At 29.3% G+C, this 16,477-nt stretch overlaps 2 protein-coding genes across 14 annotated transcripts; one reads left to right on the forward strand and one right to left on the reverse strand.

The window, feature by feature from the left end:
• Positions 1-1,937: 1,937 nt before the first annotated feature.
• Positions 1,938-4,686, reverse strand: Eif2a (eukaryotic translation initiation factor 2A). The gene is made up of 5 exons (XM_074243409.1): positions 4,530-4,686; positions 3,996-4,259; positions 3,812-3,911; positions 2,450-3,692; positions 1,938-2,347 (listed from the first exon to the last, which is right to left on the reverse strand). The coding sequence occupies exons 1-5, from the start codon at positions 4,555-4,557 to the stop codon at positions 2,222-2,224; spliced, it is 1,761 nt and encodes a 586-aa protein (XP_074099510.1). The 5' UTR covers positions 4,558-4,686; the 3' UTR covers positions 1,938-2,221.
• Positions 4,687-5,193: 507 nt separating this feature from the next.
• Positions 5,194-15,554, forward strand: Pten (phosphatase and tensin-like protein). Of its 13 annotated transcripts, none has more exons than XM_074243447.1 (8): positions 5,194-5,511; positions 8,480-8,531; positions 8,630-8,951; positions 9,054-9,255; positions 9,330-10,114; positions 10,193-10,477; positions 10,885-11,050; positions 12,985-13,568. In XM_074243447.1, the coding sequence occupies exons 3-8, from the start codon at positions 8,778-8,780 to the stop codon at positions 13,050-13,052; spliced, it is 1,680 nt and encodes a 559-aa protein (XP_074099548.1). In that variant the 5' UTR covers positions 5,194-5,511; positions 8,480-8,531; positions 8,630-8,777; the 3' UTR covers positions 13,053-13,568. The 13 variants fall into 13 exon arrangements, with proteins under 13 accessions (XP_074099548.1, XP_074099571.1, XP_074099532.1 ...); XM_074243470.1 differs by having other exon boundaries at positions 8,725-8,951; XM_074243457.1 differs by lacking the exon at positions 5,194-5,511 and adding an exon at positions 7,188-7,371.
• The last annotated feature ends 923 nt before the right edge of the window (positions 15,555-16,477 follow it).

The following is a 16,477-nucleotide window of genomic DNA, read 5'->3' on the forward strand; positions in this document are numbered from 1 at the left end:
TTAGCCGTTAAATAGATAAAATAATAATAATCGTACTTATATATATATATATATATATATATATATATATATATATATATATATATATATATATATATCTGTATATGCACGTACTAGTAAGTATGAGTATATATATATATATATATATATATATATATATATATGCATTGTAGGTATAGGTATATGTATACGTATTTATACAGAGTTGTTACAATGAGAATGAGAAAGCGTTAGAATGAGTAAAGTATGTAAAAGTGCCAGGATTCGGTTACGCCAACAGCCAAATTAGATTAGATGATTGACTTCCCTCTTGGCTGTTACGATAAAAAAGACAATGCCGTGTCACGTCGTCGCTATCGTTGTCGTAGTCATACTCGGCCGTCTTTGTAGACATTTAAATAGATATTAAATATTAAACCCGAACTATTACCATTTACTGATGAGTTTTTTATAGTGTCAATGATGATAATCGTCCATGCAACAGAGAGAAGCAAACACTAAAAAAAAAAATAAATAATTTACTTGATAAAAATTTGTATTGTAGGTAATTATTACAATTAATAGCAGCGGTGAGAATACGTGAGCATGCAAAAATTTTCACATACTTGCAGCACACAGAATGACAAAAAAAAGTGGCGTAGTCTACCGACGTATTTCGAGATATACACTCGGGCAATAAATGTTTATTGGTAATTATTTTAAAAATACCGGGACTAAGTGTAAGTACACCGGGTGATGATCCCAAAGGATTACTGGTGTAATGGGTTGTCAACGGTCTTAATAAGGCGGTGTGTCGTTAATTATTATTTTTCAGTCGGCCGTTTGTTCAACCGGGCCTCCTCATACAAAATGGCGACCTTCCTAACGATTAGCACTGCAAATGTATTCGGAGCGTTTAATAATCTAATAGATATATTTAATTACTGGGGGGTTATTGTTTTCGTGTGGTTATTTATGATGACACTACACACGCCCAGTAATATTGTTATATTTAATAATAAAACGCACCTTTACATAGTAAATGCTCGTATAACTCGCGTTGCACTTTTTTGACGTGACGTTAAAAACTCACGGCTAACTTGTAAACATGACTATCACCGGCGCTACCATCGCACCAGTAGCACCACCACCACCAACAACTTCTCTACCCTTTCTCAAACCAATATTTTCATTCTTTATTTTATACTATTGTTTTTATTATTTTTCTACCACAATATAGATAAATTTTTGATAACACTGAAGTTGACAGATATTCAAAATTTTTTTGGATTTTTATAACAATTAAATTATTATAAAAAAAATTTAATTAAATAATTCCACGTGTGATAATTAATAAAAATTCTTAGAAGAATTTTTTTATTGTAATTAATTTATTAGAAAAATTTTTTTAAATTGACAGCTGACCGTTAACTTCAGTATTATTAAATTTCATTTAAATTGGAGACGTAGATGTCGAATTTTAAAGACACTCAAGTTAAGTTGTGTTAAAAATTATTTTTTATAATTTTAGAGCTATTTAATTATAGTTAAAAAATTTTTTTTTTATTTTTAAAACGTTTTTTTCGATTGCAATTAATTTTTTTTCAAAAACTCAAAAAATTTGACAACTGTCAGCTAACTTCAGCATGCTTTATTAAAAAAAAAAAAAAAAAAATTATTTAATTACTCCAAAAAAATAATAATCATTTTACAAATTGAGTAATGAAACAAGTAACAAGATAAAAGTATAAAAAATTTTTACATAATAATTAATCAGTAAATCATTGAATTTATCTCTGCAGACACATGAGTCAGATAAAGTTATTATTAATCATGAATAAACATTAAAGAAAATAAATTCACTTAAACTTCTACAATTTACATTTTTAAAAATGTTTTTACAACAAAATCTTTAAAAACTGGAAAGTAGAGTAAATAATAAAACAATTGAAAGTAAATATCTAGCACCTTATCCCAAGTATTTATTATGCAGTAGATTTTGTTTATAATTTTACATTTTTGTACACGTACAATATTAATTTAACTCATTTTATTTACTCATTTGTGATAATAAGCAATCTCAATTAATCCATAAATATTACGCTATCGTTACAAACAATCTGTACTTTTTTTTTCAAGACAACACTGATATTAATTTAACATTTTGGAAGTAATTTCAAGATCAGAGTGTTACAGTTCATAGACTTAATTATACAATTATCAATGGGAGGATAACTTTAGATCATAACGTGAGCTCAGCAAGCTTAAGCTGGAGTTCTTGTTCTTTATTTATTTTCTCAACTTGATTTTTTTCTAATCGTTTACCAGTAGCTTGCAGCTCTTTTAATTTATTTATAGTCTTCAGTTTCTGTAAAAAAAAAAAAAAAAAAAAAAAAAAAAATTAATTAATTAATTAATTAATTAATTAATTACTCCAAAAAAAAATTTTTTTTAAAAATTAATTACTTACATTTTTAATGAAATTAATTTTTTTATTTTTCTGAGGATCATCGGTGAGATCAGGATCAGGTGTCGTAAGTTTGAGTTTCGGCGTGGGATTAGGCGCTGGATCATTTTCTTGTCCGTTAGAATTATTTTTCTGCGCGTTAGCTTCCAATACTTTCTTGGCTTTTTTGGCCTCGCGCTTCTTTTTGGTCTTAAGCGTGATCTTTGACGGAGCATTGTCGGGGTTTTTCTTCGCGGGGTTGTTGTCATCGACGTCGTCATGGAGTTTGAAGTTTATCGTGCGACCACGGGCCGAAGGAGGTCGGTAGACTTGCTTGGAAGCCTGAGGAGCACTGGGCGCAATACCCTCCACAGCCTTGTAACTAATTTCCTGCTCGGGAAATGAATTTACTGGAAACCGCTGCCAGATGACTTCCCAGAGTTCTTCCTGCTTGTTCCACGGCCTCTCGTAGAGCAGAGTCCCGGAGTAGTGCCAGATTTTGAACCCATTAGCCATACGCAACCTCGGAGCAGTGGTGGCAGTCATAAAATGCTGACCGTCCGGCGACCAGTGGAGCAAAGTAGTATCTGCTGCGTCAGCTTGAGCAATTAATTTCCTCTTATTCATGTCCCAGAGCTCAATGCCTCCTCGTAAATTCCCGAACCCACCGAGCAATAAAATATTACCATGAGGATTGTAATAAATGCTATTACGATGTTTCTTCCCGAACTCAAAAACCGGATCGCACTTTAAGTTGAACAGAGTGGCTTTGGACGGCATAAAACCATAAATCACCGCAAACTCGTTGCCTTTTGGCGACCATGACAACTCGTGGATTGGACCTTCCTCTCCTAGAGTTACTATCGCCGTGTCTCCCTTCGTACTGAGGTAGTGCAGCGCCTGCTTACCGTAATACGAAGCTCCAGTCTTGTCGATGTCCATGCTTGTCATAATCAACACACTGGTTCCCTTCGAGTTCCAGTAAAAGTCCACTCTGTCGGATTGAAAGAAACTCTTGGTCGCCAAGGCTTGTGCGCTGTCCAATTTCTGATATTCGAATAGTCGGGCCAACGACGGCTGTCCCGTTTTACCTGGCGTGTAGATTACTATGTAATACGGAGCACACCCAGGAGCTACTTTAAATCTTCCGGCTTTCGTTACGTTTATACGGTGAACGACTTTTCCGAAATCTGCGTTCTCATAGATTACTATGTCCGTGTTGATCAGGATCGCGCAGATTTTTTCGTCATCTGACCACTGGGGCTCCCTGTAATTAATATAATTTTTTTTTATTTCTACGTGTCAATTTTTTTTTGCCATAATTAATTAAAAAATTTTTTTTTTCATATATTTAAAAAAAATTATAAATTAAAAAAAAATATTCACCAATCAATTTGACGTTTTTGAGTAAAACTTTGGACATGCTCGCCGTTTTCCGACTTCCAAATGTGGAGCTGAGGGTTACCTTGAGGATTAGCTGCTGATACTAATAAAAAAAATAAATAAATAATTATTAATAAACTTGTAATAAAATAATAAAACAATAATAATTTTTAATAAAAAAATTTACCGATGAAAGGCTCCCACGTCATTAAATAGGTCCCGAGTGTTGAAAATTGTAGAGCACATACTTTGGGCTTTTCAATAACAGTAACGACAGCCCAAGTACTGCACGACACTATTTTAACAGTGGGTCCAGAGATCCAAGCGAAATATTTTCCATCTGGACTGAATGTCATACACTTGCAATTCCTACCATCGTCTTTGACGAAGGAAGACACTTCCTCGTACCTCGGAGGGCCATTGCTCACGCTTATGCCGGTGGATCCTCTCACTGAAAATAATCATTTCATTATTACACCGTCATCATGGACATCATCAGAACATCAGGCGATACAGTTATATTATATTAATTAAATATACACGACACACTAACGTGTTGATATTTTTCGACAATTTTAACCTATCAGTGACTAATTTGTGTGAGGCTCGGGGGGAAATTTTTTGGGAAAATATTCAAGGCAGGTTTCGATAGAATTATTTTAAAGGAGAAGTACGACCAAAGAGGTTTTAATTATTATAAATTTTATGTAAAAGAACTTACCAGCAACACAAGGAATATTCTCGGCCATTTTCCCTGTTGGCCCTCTGGTAGCCAGCTCGCCACTCGCGATGCGGGATCCGGGATGTTACACTCATTCGTGGCAGATATATGAGTTTGTATGGGTGTTTATCGAGTGTCGGATGAGTCCGGTTATTTTCGGATGAGTTTCAATTGCGACAAGTGCGTTAATTTAAAGTTAAATCATTTCAATTTTATAATAAAAAAATTATTACAAAATAATTTTTAAAAAAATTTCATTTGTAAAAAATTCGAAAAACTTGAAGTGCAATTTTGAAAAAATATTTTTTTAGTTTTATTTTCATAAATAAAATAAAATTAAAATTTTTAAATGTCGGCTATTTATTCAATTATAACAAAAAAATATTTTTAAAAAATTGCATGTGTAATTTTTAAAATTTTCTATTACATGTAATATTTTTTTTTTTTTTTTAATAATTTTTCAATAAAATAAATTATTAAAATTTTTAAATATTGGCTAACTTAATTTTAATTCAAATTTCCCGGCGCTACTTTAGCGCCATTTTGGCGCCGGCGCAAATAAATATCTGCGCAGGAAACTCTCGCCCCAGAAAGTGGCGCCGCCATTATGTGAAGCGGCAGTTGTTTGGCATTGAGGCCGCAACAGGACAAAGCCGTTGCCCTCCCTTGTATATGCCATAGGGCCGGTGGTGTTCTCAAACTTAAATTCGCGATTATTAAAATTTAGATCTTCACGAATGGTAAATCGTGATTTTTGACAGATTGTCGTGTAAATAAGTTTGTGAGGATATTAAAAAAATAACAGAATTGGTGCCGTGATGTTGTGATCCGCTGAGCCTTAAAATCATAAAAATCACTCACACCAATATATTGCAAGTGGGAAAGTGAGTTGGGATCTCGCGGAGTTGGTTAGAATTAAAAAAATAACTACACTCTATAAAAAAGGATAAATACACCAGAATAAATGTGCTTATGTTTAAAGGTACATAATTTAATTTTAATTTTTATTTTTATTAGTTCATAAAATATAAATTCAAACCCAGAACTGGTCCCTGTGTAGGTAAAATATTGGCTGAGGCTATTCGGACACTAGCGTGAATTTTAGCATGGCAAGTAATTTTTAATATTCACGCTAGCCTCGCGCGGAACTCACTCACAGTGTCCGAATAGACAGTTCGTAAATAATTTCCTTGATAATCACAAAAAAAAAAAAAAAAAAAAAAATATCAAGTAAGTTTAACTATTCAAAAGAAAATAATATAAATTATACATTACATACATAATCCAACTGTACTTGTTCCCTCAGATCACCAGCACATATACATATATATATATATATATATATATATATATATATATATATATATATATATATATATATATATATATATATATATATATATATATATATATACGTATCCATCCATCCACACATACTCACCTATATACATAAAAAAATATATGTGTGTATTTATTACAAAAAGAAAGGGGCTACGCGACGGAGTTAGCGGGTGAGCGAGAGAGCGAGTGAGAAAACAAAGCTGTACGTGAAATGAGAACATGGTGTTCGCGCTAGTTTCTTTAACCCCCGTGAAATAAAAAAACAAGCAGATATGAGTGAGGTAAAAGCTTCTACATGTATTCGCATGATTAAGAATAATTATCAGCGAGTATAATGTTCAAATCTAAGTAATTAAAACTACCAACACCAGCGGTGTACTCTGATTTCCTCGTGAGCGAAATAACGTAAACGCGAATCAAAGTACTTGTACTTGTAGTAAGTAGTAAAGCGAACCGAGCACGAGCAGAGCTTGAGAACAGTGTGTGAGGATAAAAAAACATGTACCCGAGACCCGAGATGGACGCTATGAGGAGTACTTCCGTCCGCTAATTGAGCGTGACTTTTAGCTCTTTCGTTGGACTATTACAGAGTCCTTAATATTTTTTTTTTTTTTTAAATCTAGTAGAGTATTTTATTTAAAATGTTGATTTTATATTATTATTAATATTATTTTTTACTATACCGTTTCCTCGTTTTAGCTCTACTCCGTTCGGATCGTATTCATGACCGCCGAGAGTGGCACTCGACTAGCGAAACGCAGTCTGGGAATTATATCGTACTAGGCATCGTTGATTTGATGATTCTTTCACGCACACACCAGCATTTAATATTAGTGTGTAGGTATTTTACATACTTACGTGTACACACATCTGGATTTAAGTGTAGAGTGTACTATACGGGCAGTGCGAAAATCTGGCTGACCCGATTAGATTAATGTGAGTATGAGTGTCACACACTTACGGCGTTAATGTGTGCTAAGCTACTTACGTTAATGGGTGTCAAAATATGTGTGGAGAGTGACAGACACGTTCGACAGAATTTTCGGTCATTAAAATATTTATAATTATCTAAAATTATAATAGCAGAGAGAAAAGTCCCCCAACCTCGACGTAGTCGGGAGTGAGACACACCTGCGGCGCTCTGATGCATTGTCGGTGAGTTTTTTCACGTGTGCAGGTATATAATATATATATATACATATATAGCACAGACTGGCGTTTTCTTTACGTACTCTCGTGTATACCTCTCCCTCCTTTTCTCTCTTTATTTAACTTAACTCTTGCTCACGATTTGGTGCGTATACGTGCAGTTTCCTCGTGCACCTTCGCTAGAGAGTGTCTCACCGCAGTTGCACTCATAGTTTATAGTTTTAGAGTCAAGTTAAGTCCCATAGTGACTAGCAAAGTAGTAATCGAAGTCGTGATTGTGATCGTGATTAATCCTAATACAAGAATAAAAGAGAGTGTACTGTGGATTAGAGTAGATTAAGAATTAACTAAGGTATTATATTGTTAACTTGTAATACTTGTAAGAATGTACTGTGGATTAGAGTAGATTAAGAATTAACTAAGGTATTCTATTGTTAACTTGTAATACTTGTAAATTAGTAAGTAAGTTAATACAATGTTTCAATGTAAGTAAGTGAAGTAAAGAGTGAGCGAGGTATAGCGCTAAAGAATGGCGATTAGTCGAGTTCCCTGATCGCTTAAGTGTGGATGCCTCCGAGCGTCTTTGCAAACTTGATTCCTATCCCTAAGAGAAGGATCCGAGCAGAAAACATACCGGCGTTATCCTGTCTCCTGTATTCATTCGTTTCGTACAGTTTGTTCTATACGTCTCTGACTTACCTTTGCCAGTCAATCGGCTACTTAACAATGTACTGAGTAGGTGCAATTTCATTAAATTAAATTAAATTGTAAAATATAAATAATATTTGTGGGTGAGTAAGAGTACTCGTGGTGTGACGGATAGAAAAAAAAAATGTGTAGTATACAATAAAATAAATTTAAAAAAAAAAAAAAAAAAAAAAAAAAAAAACAGTATTGTGTGAGATGAGATTACGCGTGTGTACCTTGACGATTTATTTCAGCGATAAAAAAAAAAATATCGCGATACTCGAGGCCGTGAATCTATTTTTTTTTTCGCCCTCCGTTGGTGTGCTAACTCTCTACTCTGGGACTTTGGTGGTCGCGCATGTGGTTTTTCTGCCTGATGATAGAAACTAAGCTGCTGAAGTTACGTTGTGTTGATATAATGTACTGAGTATATATATATATATATATATATATATATATATATATATGTACATCAGTGTATTTATGTATATTTTATTTGTAAAAGTGTGGGAGAGAGGGAGAGACGCATGGTATCGCGGTTATCGTTAAAAAAAGTGGGAGTGTCACGATGCATGTCGCGCGAAATACTCCGGATCTCTTTACTGATAGTATGACGCTCACTAAATTGATGAAGATAGTCAGCTTACTGATATACCCTTTTTAATTTATAGATAGTTATTATTTATATAAAATATACTCTAAAATATTAAATATTATTTATTTAATTATTATTGTTGTTGTTATTAAATTTGTTATTGTTTTTTTGATTGCAGAATGTCTAGGGTCTGAATCATACACAATGAGCTCCGTCCGTAGTTAATGAGTGTGAGTATCTACGCTGTTAGTTTGTACTAAGATTTAAAATAAAAGAAGAACTTGGTGTATAAAATTGAAATGGTGTCTTAATCGTCGAGAATAATTAGGTGATTTAAAGATATCCAATGCGACAAAGGCTGTGAATAGAAGAAGACTAAATTTTGGTAATATTAGATTAGTTAATGAATGCTGTTTTTGAAAGAGATGATGGGGACCCTAAATGACGGATAACAGAATGGGAAACTTAAAAGACCTATGCCTTACGCATTGATGGGTATATGCTGTTCCTGTAGAAGACCTTCTAGCAGTCAGCTGAATAATCAAATTTCTGAACGCATATCGGCATCGGTAACACCCCTCCATGTTCGTCTGGAGGAACAAAGAAGACCAGCACTGGGCTCGAGTGACGCCGGGGCCAGCAGGGCACAGGTAATTTTGTTGTAATTTATAATACTTGCTCATTTTAATATTAATTATGTATTAATTATGAATATTCATTGAATATAAACTAAACAATTATTTTATTGACAGGTTAAGGGTAGTGGAGATAATTTGGGTGAAACAATCGGTGAGTGTTCAGAGGTAGGATCGACTCCTATTGAGCTGGAAGAGTCGACTCAGTCAAGCATGTCCAATACAATCAGTAATATAAAAATGACTAACCCTATCAAGGGGTTAGTGAGTAAACGTCGCAAGCGTTTTACTGAAGATGGCTTTGACCTTGATCTCACATGTATGTTGATTTTTTTATAAAACCATTTAATTATAAATGAGATTAATAATATTAATAAAATAAAATATTTACAGATATACAGAATAACTTAATAGCAATGGGTTTTCCGGCTGAGAAACTCGAGGGAGTTTATAGAAATCACATCGACGATGTGGTTAAATTTTTAGAATCTAAGCACAAAGATCATTACAAAATTTACAATCTCTGCAGAGAAAGATCGTATGATCCGAAAAAATTTAAAAATAGAGTCGCTGTGTTTCCGTTTGACGACCATAATCCGCCCAACATTGAACAAATAAAACCATTCTGTGTTGATGTCCACAACTGGCTGTCACAGGACTGTAAAAATATCGCTGCGGTGCACTGCAAAGCTGGTAAAGGCAGAACTGGTGTAATGGTTGCCTGCTATTTACTTCACACACAGCAGTTTACAACAGCGTTTGAGGCTCTAAAATTTTATGGTTCCAAAAGGACGACTGATAGCAAAGGAGTTACGATACCCTCTCAGAGGAGGTATGTCGGCTACTATGCCTCACTTGTACAAAAAAATCTTATCTATCAACCAGTCACGCTTCTTTTACGGCAAATTATGCTCAATCCAGCTCCCATTTTTAGTGGTAATCAAGGCTGTAAGTATTTATCATATTTATTATTTTTTTATTACATTTTATTTATATCTTTTTTATTTTCAGATTTGCATTTTGTGATATCGGAAGATAATAAACGTATATTTAGTTCGGATACTATTGAAGTTAAAAAAGGTTCCGCTTCAATTTTTATTCCATTGAGTCATGCTATTTCAATAACAGGTGATATTCGAATAGAATTTTTTTATAAAAAACCTAAAGCCAAAAGAAAAGTAAGTTTTTTAAATATTTTTTTTTATCAATTTAATTTAATTTAATTTAATTTAATTATTATTAATTGTGTATTGCAGGAAAAATTATTTCATTTTTGGTTTAACACATTCTTCGTACGAGACAGTCCATTGTCAAATAATGACAGCGAAGAGATGCCATTTGAACGATCCGTAAGAGCATTGAGTTGTGGTGGAACAACGATGGAATTTCCAGCGATGGTTGATGCTGACTCAAAGCCAAGAACCAGCTCGCTTGCAAGTCCCGGTCCAATGCCACCGACTCTGGTTCTTGAAATTAATAAGTTGGGCTTGGATGGTGCACATAAAGACAAAAGTCATAAAATATTCGCTCCTGATTTCAAGGTATTTTTTAATATCAATAGAAATATTTATCTGATTTTATTTTTGTTAATTTTTAAATAATAAGTTTTAAAAAAAATTATTGGAGCAAATTTGTCTGTAAAATAAAATTAAAAAATTTTTTAATATCATAAATAATTTGCTAAAATTAATAGAATTTTAATTGGAAAAAAAAAAAATTTATGAAATTGGATAAATTAAAAATAAAAAAAAAATACCTCGCTGATACTTAATGCTTTATTAGCATTTTTACATCCTATATAATCACATTTCTTGATAAAATTGATACTTTCGTTAAGTCTAATAATGTTTTTTTTATCAATCCTTGGATACCGAGATAAGATTAATAAAAAAAACTTTTAATAAAATAAGTAAAAGCAAAATTTTTAACAATAAATATTTTTGTTCAGGTGAATTTAATAATGAACGAACCATGGGATGGACCCGGCAGTGGAATACCGCAAGCAGTGCCAGCAATAACTCCCAAGACTGATGTACAAGAAAATCCAAGCGATTCAAGTGACACAGAAAGCAGCGAGGGCGAAACAACTGGCGACGAGGATGGATGGGAATCAGGTGAGTCTTCAGTATTTCTGATGGCGAAAACTCAGACGTTTAAGCACAATATTAGTTGTACAATACATGACCGGGATCATCAACATCACCTTCATAATAATCAACAACAAGAACAACAACAACAACCACCACCACCATCACAGCGACACAATAGTGAATATAAACCATGTATTGAGGGTTCTATTTCGCGTGTACAAAATGATTTAAACGTTCAGACTAATTCTATTGCTAAAAGATTGTCTGCATTTGCGCGTACATCCCGATCGACAGCTTTTTTTTTTGATAACTAAGAACACATGGCATTTTTTTTTTTTTTTCCACTTTATTTATTTATTACTTTTTCTTTTTCGTTATAATTTTGTTCACAATTGCATCTTGCTATTTATTTATTTATTTATTTATTTATTTTTTTATTTATTTTTTTTTTTTTTTTTTTTTTTTTTTTTTAATTCAGGATTAAAAAATGGAATTTAGTTTTTGCTCATACGGAAGCATGTAACTTACCTTTAAAAAATTTGCACGCTATCCCTCTATGTACTTCTCACAAAAAAAAATTATTAATAATAATATTTTTATTATTTTTTTAGATTTTTCAGTTAATTGGCTGTCCAGTCTAATACAACAATTTTTTTTTTTCTAATTTTTCATAATTATAATAAAAAATTATTTGTATTAGACTGGATAGCCAATTTTCTAAAAAATCTAGAAAGTATTATAAACCAATCTTCAGGAGAAATAAATATTAAATAATTATAGATATAATATTTAAAGAAACAATAAATTACGCGATCATTTAGTAGATAATATTTAATAAAACGATCAAATAGATATTAGAAAAGTGTCATCGTGTGAATATATATCCGTTGGTTTTATTATTTTTATTTTTTTTAAATAAAAATTATCATTACGTACATTAATAACTATTAATAAATAATAAAATAACAATAATTAATAGATAGTTGAATGTCTTTATTTACTGTAGCGCCAGGAAGAAGTAATTTGGGTGGACCATGAATGTGTGAGAGTTTCGTACGAGTACACACGAGACGAGAGATATTTTGCCAGAAGAAAAAAACATCGATCGAATTTAATAAACAATTATCGGTTATAGTTATTATTATTATGCGAAAAAAAAAAAAACTTTTTTTTAATAGTCTTTTTTGTATAATTTAATTAGTTAATTTTTTTTTTCTTTTTTTTAATCTTCTGTACATTATAAAATTTGTTAAGTGTAAAGTCTTTCTATGTATGAGTAGACATGCTTTATAAATTTTTAAATAGCGAAGACACGCGCTCTTAATTATAATCGTATATATTTAATATAAATTGGTTAAAGTTTAATTAATACACTAAATGTTAGAAATTTACAAATTAAAATTTATATTTAAAGGATTGTATTTGTAAATTTATTACGATGTGATAATACTGTTATATATAGAGACATATATTTATATATTTACATATTTGTGAATATATAAATGTATACATATACGTATTTTATAGTGATAAATATTAAATATTATTACTATTGATAATTAACTAAATATTAGAAATTTTTTTTACGCATTTTTTTTTTTTTTTATTTATTGTAATTATCAGTAACGCACGTCGGAAATTAATTGATTGATTGTATTTAATTTAATATACATATATAAATTCTTATGTTTTATATATATATATATATATATATATATATATATATATATATATATATATATATATATATATATATATATATATATATATATATATTTTTTTTTTTTCCCTTGGTATTTTGTTGTTTATTGATGGCATGTAATATTCACTGCATGATTACGCGTTACACACATTGTATTATGACACACAGCGAACACGTAATTAAAAGTAATGGATTATTTAATGAAAAATAAATATTTAATTATAATTATAAAATCTGTGTGTGTCTTCTCATCCAGTGGACATGGATCAACGTGTTGGCCGGTATCGCCTATTATCTGATGGAGGAATAATTGATGTTTTGTGAGCCCGTTTACAACTTGATGCTCTATATTATCAACTCTATTCATCCCTCCAACCTTGAAATATCATGCAATAATTGTAATACATCAAAGAATTGAAATTTAATTTTAAAAATAGATTATTATATTTATATTTAAAATAGTTGTTTAAATTCGTCGTATTACGCCCAACAATTTTCTCTCTTATTAAATTATTTATTATTTATTTTAATTGTCTATTAATTTTTTTGAATATTAAATTAAATTAGTAATTAATTAATTAATTTAGTAAATTATTGTAAATTTTTTTTATCAAAATTTTAAATGTAAATATTGGAGAGAATAAATATGACAGGAATGAGAATTTCGGTTAAAAATATTTACGACGATAAAATTAACGGTATAAATATATTAAATATATATAAATATATAAAATAGTAAGACTATTTTCATAAGCGACAAATTATAAGTCAATAATTGTGCGTAGAAAATAAAATTTTTGCGAGCGTACGTGCGAGTGCCTATTAACAGTGAGAGAGAGAGAGAGTTAATGTATGATTATTGTATGTGTATGTATTGTAAAATTAAAATTAATTATTAAAAAGTATTTTATAAATTTTCTAAAAATAATAAATAAATTTTAAAATACTTTTTAATTTAATTAAATTTCGATCAACGTATCTGTATGAGTGAAATATTAACTAATTATAATTTAATATTTATAAAATATCAACATAAGATAGCAGTGTTTTGACAAACGATTTTTTATTTACATTAATTAAATAATTTCACCCTTATATTTATATTTAATATTTAATTTAAAAAAATAATTAAGTAAATAAATTAATTAATTTAAAGTGTCTGTTGGAATACTGCTGTCGAAAGTCGTTAAATTTTCACCAGCTGCGCTTGTCAATATAATTCAATTAATTATTGTGGTTTAGTGAAAATTAAACGGTGCAAATAAATTTATATTAAATTAATTAATTAAATTTATTTATTTGTATTTATATTTTGCACCATTATTAGCATTTTTATTGCAATAGTGCGGTCCTATTCATAAAAAATGCTATTATAATTATAATTATTTTTTTTTTAAGTCCAAATTTATTTATTAAGCAACTGTTGAAATATTTAATTGGCTTATATTTGTATGATTTAATGAATTGAGTAATAATTAATTAATCAATTAAAACAAATGTTATTTTGCGGTGTGCGAGGCTATATATTATTGTACATTTGCGTACGTACCTTCCTGGCATTTCGTAATGATAAACGGATGCAAGATAATAGTAGGAAAATATATAAATGTTTAATAAAAAAAAAAAAAATAATAATAATAATAATAATAATATTAATAATAATTACAACAAATAAAATAAGTAAAAATAATTCTATACAATTGTGAGATGAATCTCAAATAAAACATTCTTAAGTGGGTATATATATAAATACATTTATATATATATATATATATATTAAAAGAAAAAAATAAAATATTCGCTTTTTAAAAATCCTTAAGAATTTTTAACTATCTCGTCCGTAATATTAGCTCTGTAGTTAAAAAAAAAAAAAAAAAAAAGTTCGATTTTTATTCAATAAAGTAAAAAAAATATAATGATTATTTTTTTCTTTTATTTATTTTTTTTTAACTCCATTTATAATTTGTTTATAAAATAAGTCAAATGGTTATTATTATGTAGATTAAAGAAAAAAAAAAAAAAATAGGACGGAATTAAAAAAAAATTTTTTTTTGCATTATTTTATAATTTTAAATTCATTTAAGGTAAAAGATCAAGTAAAACGTCACATAATCTTTTTAATGTAAAATTAATTTAATGTAAAAATGCATTTTTTTTTTTTTCAATTAAAATAAAATTGCAAGTGTCAATAGTAACTAGATCTTTTACCTTAATGCGTCTTAAGTTCTACGAAAAATACTAGATTAAATTTTGTTGAGTAATATTTGAGATAAAGCAATTTTAAAATAATAATAATAAATTGAATGAATGTAGGGATGAGTGAGGAAAATAAAAAATAAAAAAAAGTAATTTAGAAGTAATAAAAAACTATATATAAATATGAATATTCTATAATTTTTCATATACTTTTATATCTACATATTTATATAAATATATTTATATACTACTTGCTTACTCTGGTCCTACTGCATGCGTATTTTTTGTACTTAAAAAAAAAAAAAAAAAAAAAAAAAAATTAAATAGTTTATCGAACGGCAATAACAGGAAGGTCTTTTTAAAAATGAATTTTCAAACAAAAATATCTGTCAAATGCACATATTAATTTAGCACGGAAGTAAACGTTATATATTATTTATAATTTTACTGAATAAACTGGGTCTGCTTACAGGGGAATCAACCTATTTATGATTATGGCATGATGTTGGGCCATATCCTGATTCGAAGAATTTATTTCTTCTTTTTGATGTCCGATGTGATATCAAATGTAACTACAACACAAAATCAATCCACTACTTACAACTTGAACACTATTACTGTCGAATGTTCAATTACCAATCGACTATTTGCAACAACGATCGCAATCCCGCCTGCTAAGCATGTTTTTAATTTGTTTTTTTTTATTTCTTCATCCACAGCATTGCCAATTTTTGATCCCGTCCTCCAACTATACGATTTTTAATACATATTTTTAATCATTGTGCTGAAATTATATTTAATTTTATATTATTATTATTATTTATTATTATATATTATTATTTAAATTAATATTACACTAGTTACTTTTAAAAATTATACGACACCAGTGATAATAATTAAAAAAAGCACAATGATAGTGCAACATATCATACTCACGTTATGATTTATTTATTTATTTGATGTACCTTACAGGATTACCTAAAATTATTTTATAAAATTATTTTCCGGTTAATTCTGTGAAGAAACAAATTAAATAAATTGATAAGTTTGTTTTTAATTAATTAATTCTTGCCGTTTATTTATTTTAAATTATTTCTTCTTTAAAGTACTTACTTGCTTTGTTTTGTAAAAAGTGCAAGTTAAATCGAGTAAATAAATAAATCTTCTATTAATTAATAAAAAAAAATATTTAAATTAATTATTAAATGTATTAAAGGACGACTAATACTTTTTTTTTTTTTTTTTTTTTTTTTTTTATTGATATAGTCTTAATTAAACATTTTTTTTTTTTACTGTAATAAATTTTGAAAAAATATAAAAATATTTTCTGACCTAGAAAGTACAAATTTGTAATATAATTTTGATCTCACATAGTCTAAGTGCAAATACGGTAAAAGTAAATGACCATTAAATTAAACAAAACCAATGCTTTGCGCTCAAAAAATACGAGCAATTTAATTACCAGCATATTATTCCGTATGGTTTATTAATTAACAATCTGCATTACTAAAATATATTATTATAATAATAATAATAATAATAACAACTTTTTT

The sequence above is a fragment of the Cotesia typhae genome, unplaced genomic scaffold (assembly GCF_013202065.1).
Source record: "Cotesia typhae breed Kobodo isofemale line unplaced genomic scaffold, CoteBio_Ctyphae contig_11, whole genome shotgun sequence".
Lineage (NCBI taxonomy): Eukaryota > Metazoa > Arthropoda > Insecta > Hymenoptera > Braconidae > Cotesia > Cotesia typhae.

What these genes read in the sequence shown, in the direction of transcription:
- Eif2a (XM_074243409.1), bottom strand. Translation starts at nt 4,557, where the DNA reads ATGGCCGAGAATATTCCTTGTGTTGCTG. An exon ending in GAATATTCCTTGTGTTGCTG is followed by an intron (nt 4,260 to 4,529) that starts GTAAGTTCTTTT and finishes GATTATTTTCAG; the next exon opens with TGAGAGGATCCACCGGCATA. An exon ending in GACGTGGGAGCCTTTCATCG is followed by an intron (nt 3,912 to 3,995) that starts GTAAATTTTTTT and finishes TTTTTTTATTAG; the next exon opens with TATCAGCAGCTAATCCTCAA.
- Pten (XM_074243447.1), top strand. Translation starts at nt 8,778, where the DNA reads ATGCCTTACGCATTGATGGGTATATGCTGTTCCTGTAGAAGACCTTCT. An exon ending in AACCTAAAGCCAAAAGAAAA is followed by an intron (nt 10,115 to 10,192) that starts GTAAGTTTTTTA and finishes TGTGTATTGCAG; the next exon opens with GAAAAATTATTTCATTTTTG. An exon ending in CGAGGATGGATGGGAATCAG is followed by an intron (nt 11,051 to 12,984) that starts GTGAGTCTTCAG and finishes CTTCTCATCCAG; the next exon opens with TGGACATGGATCAACGTGTT.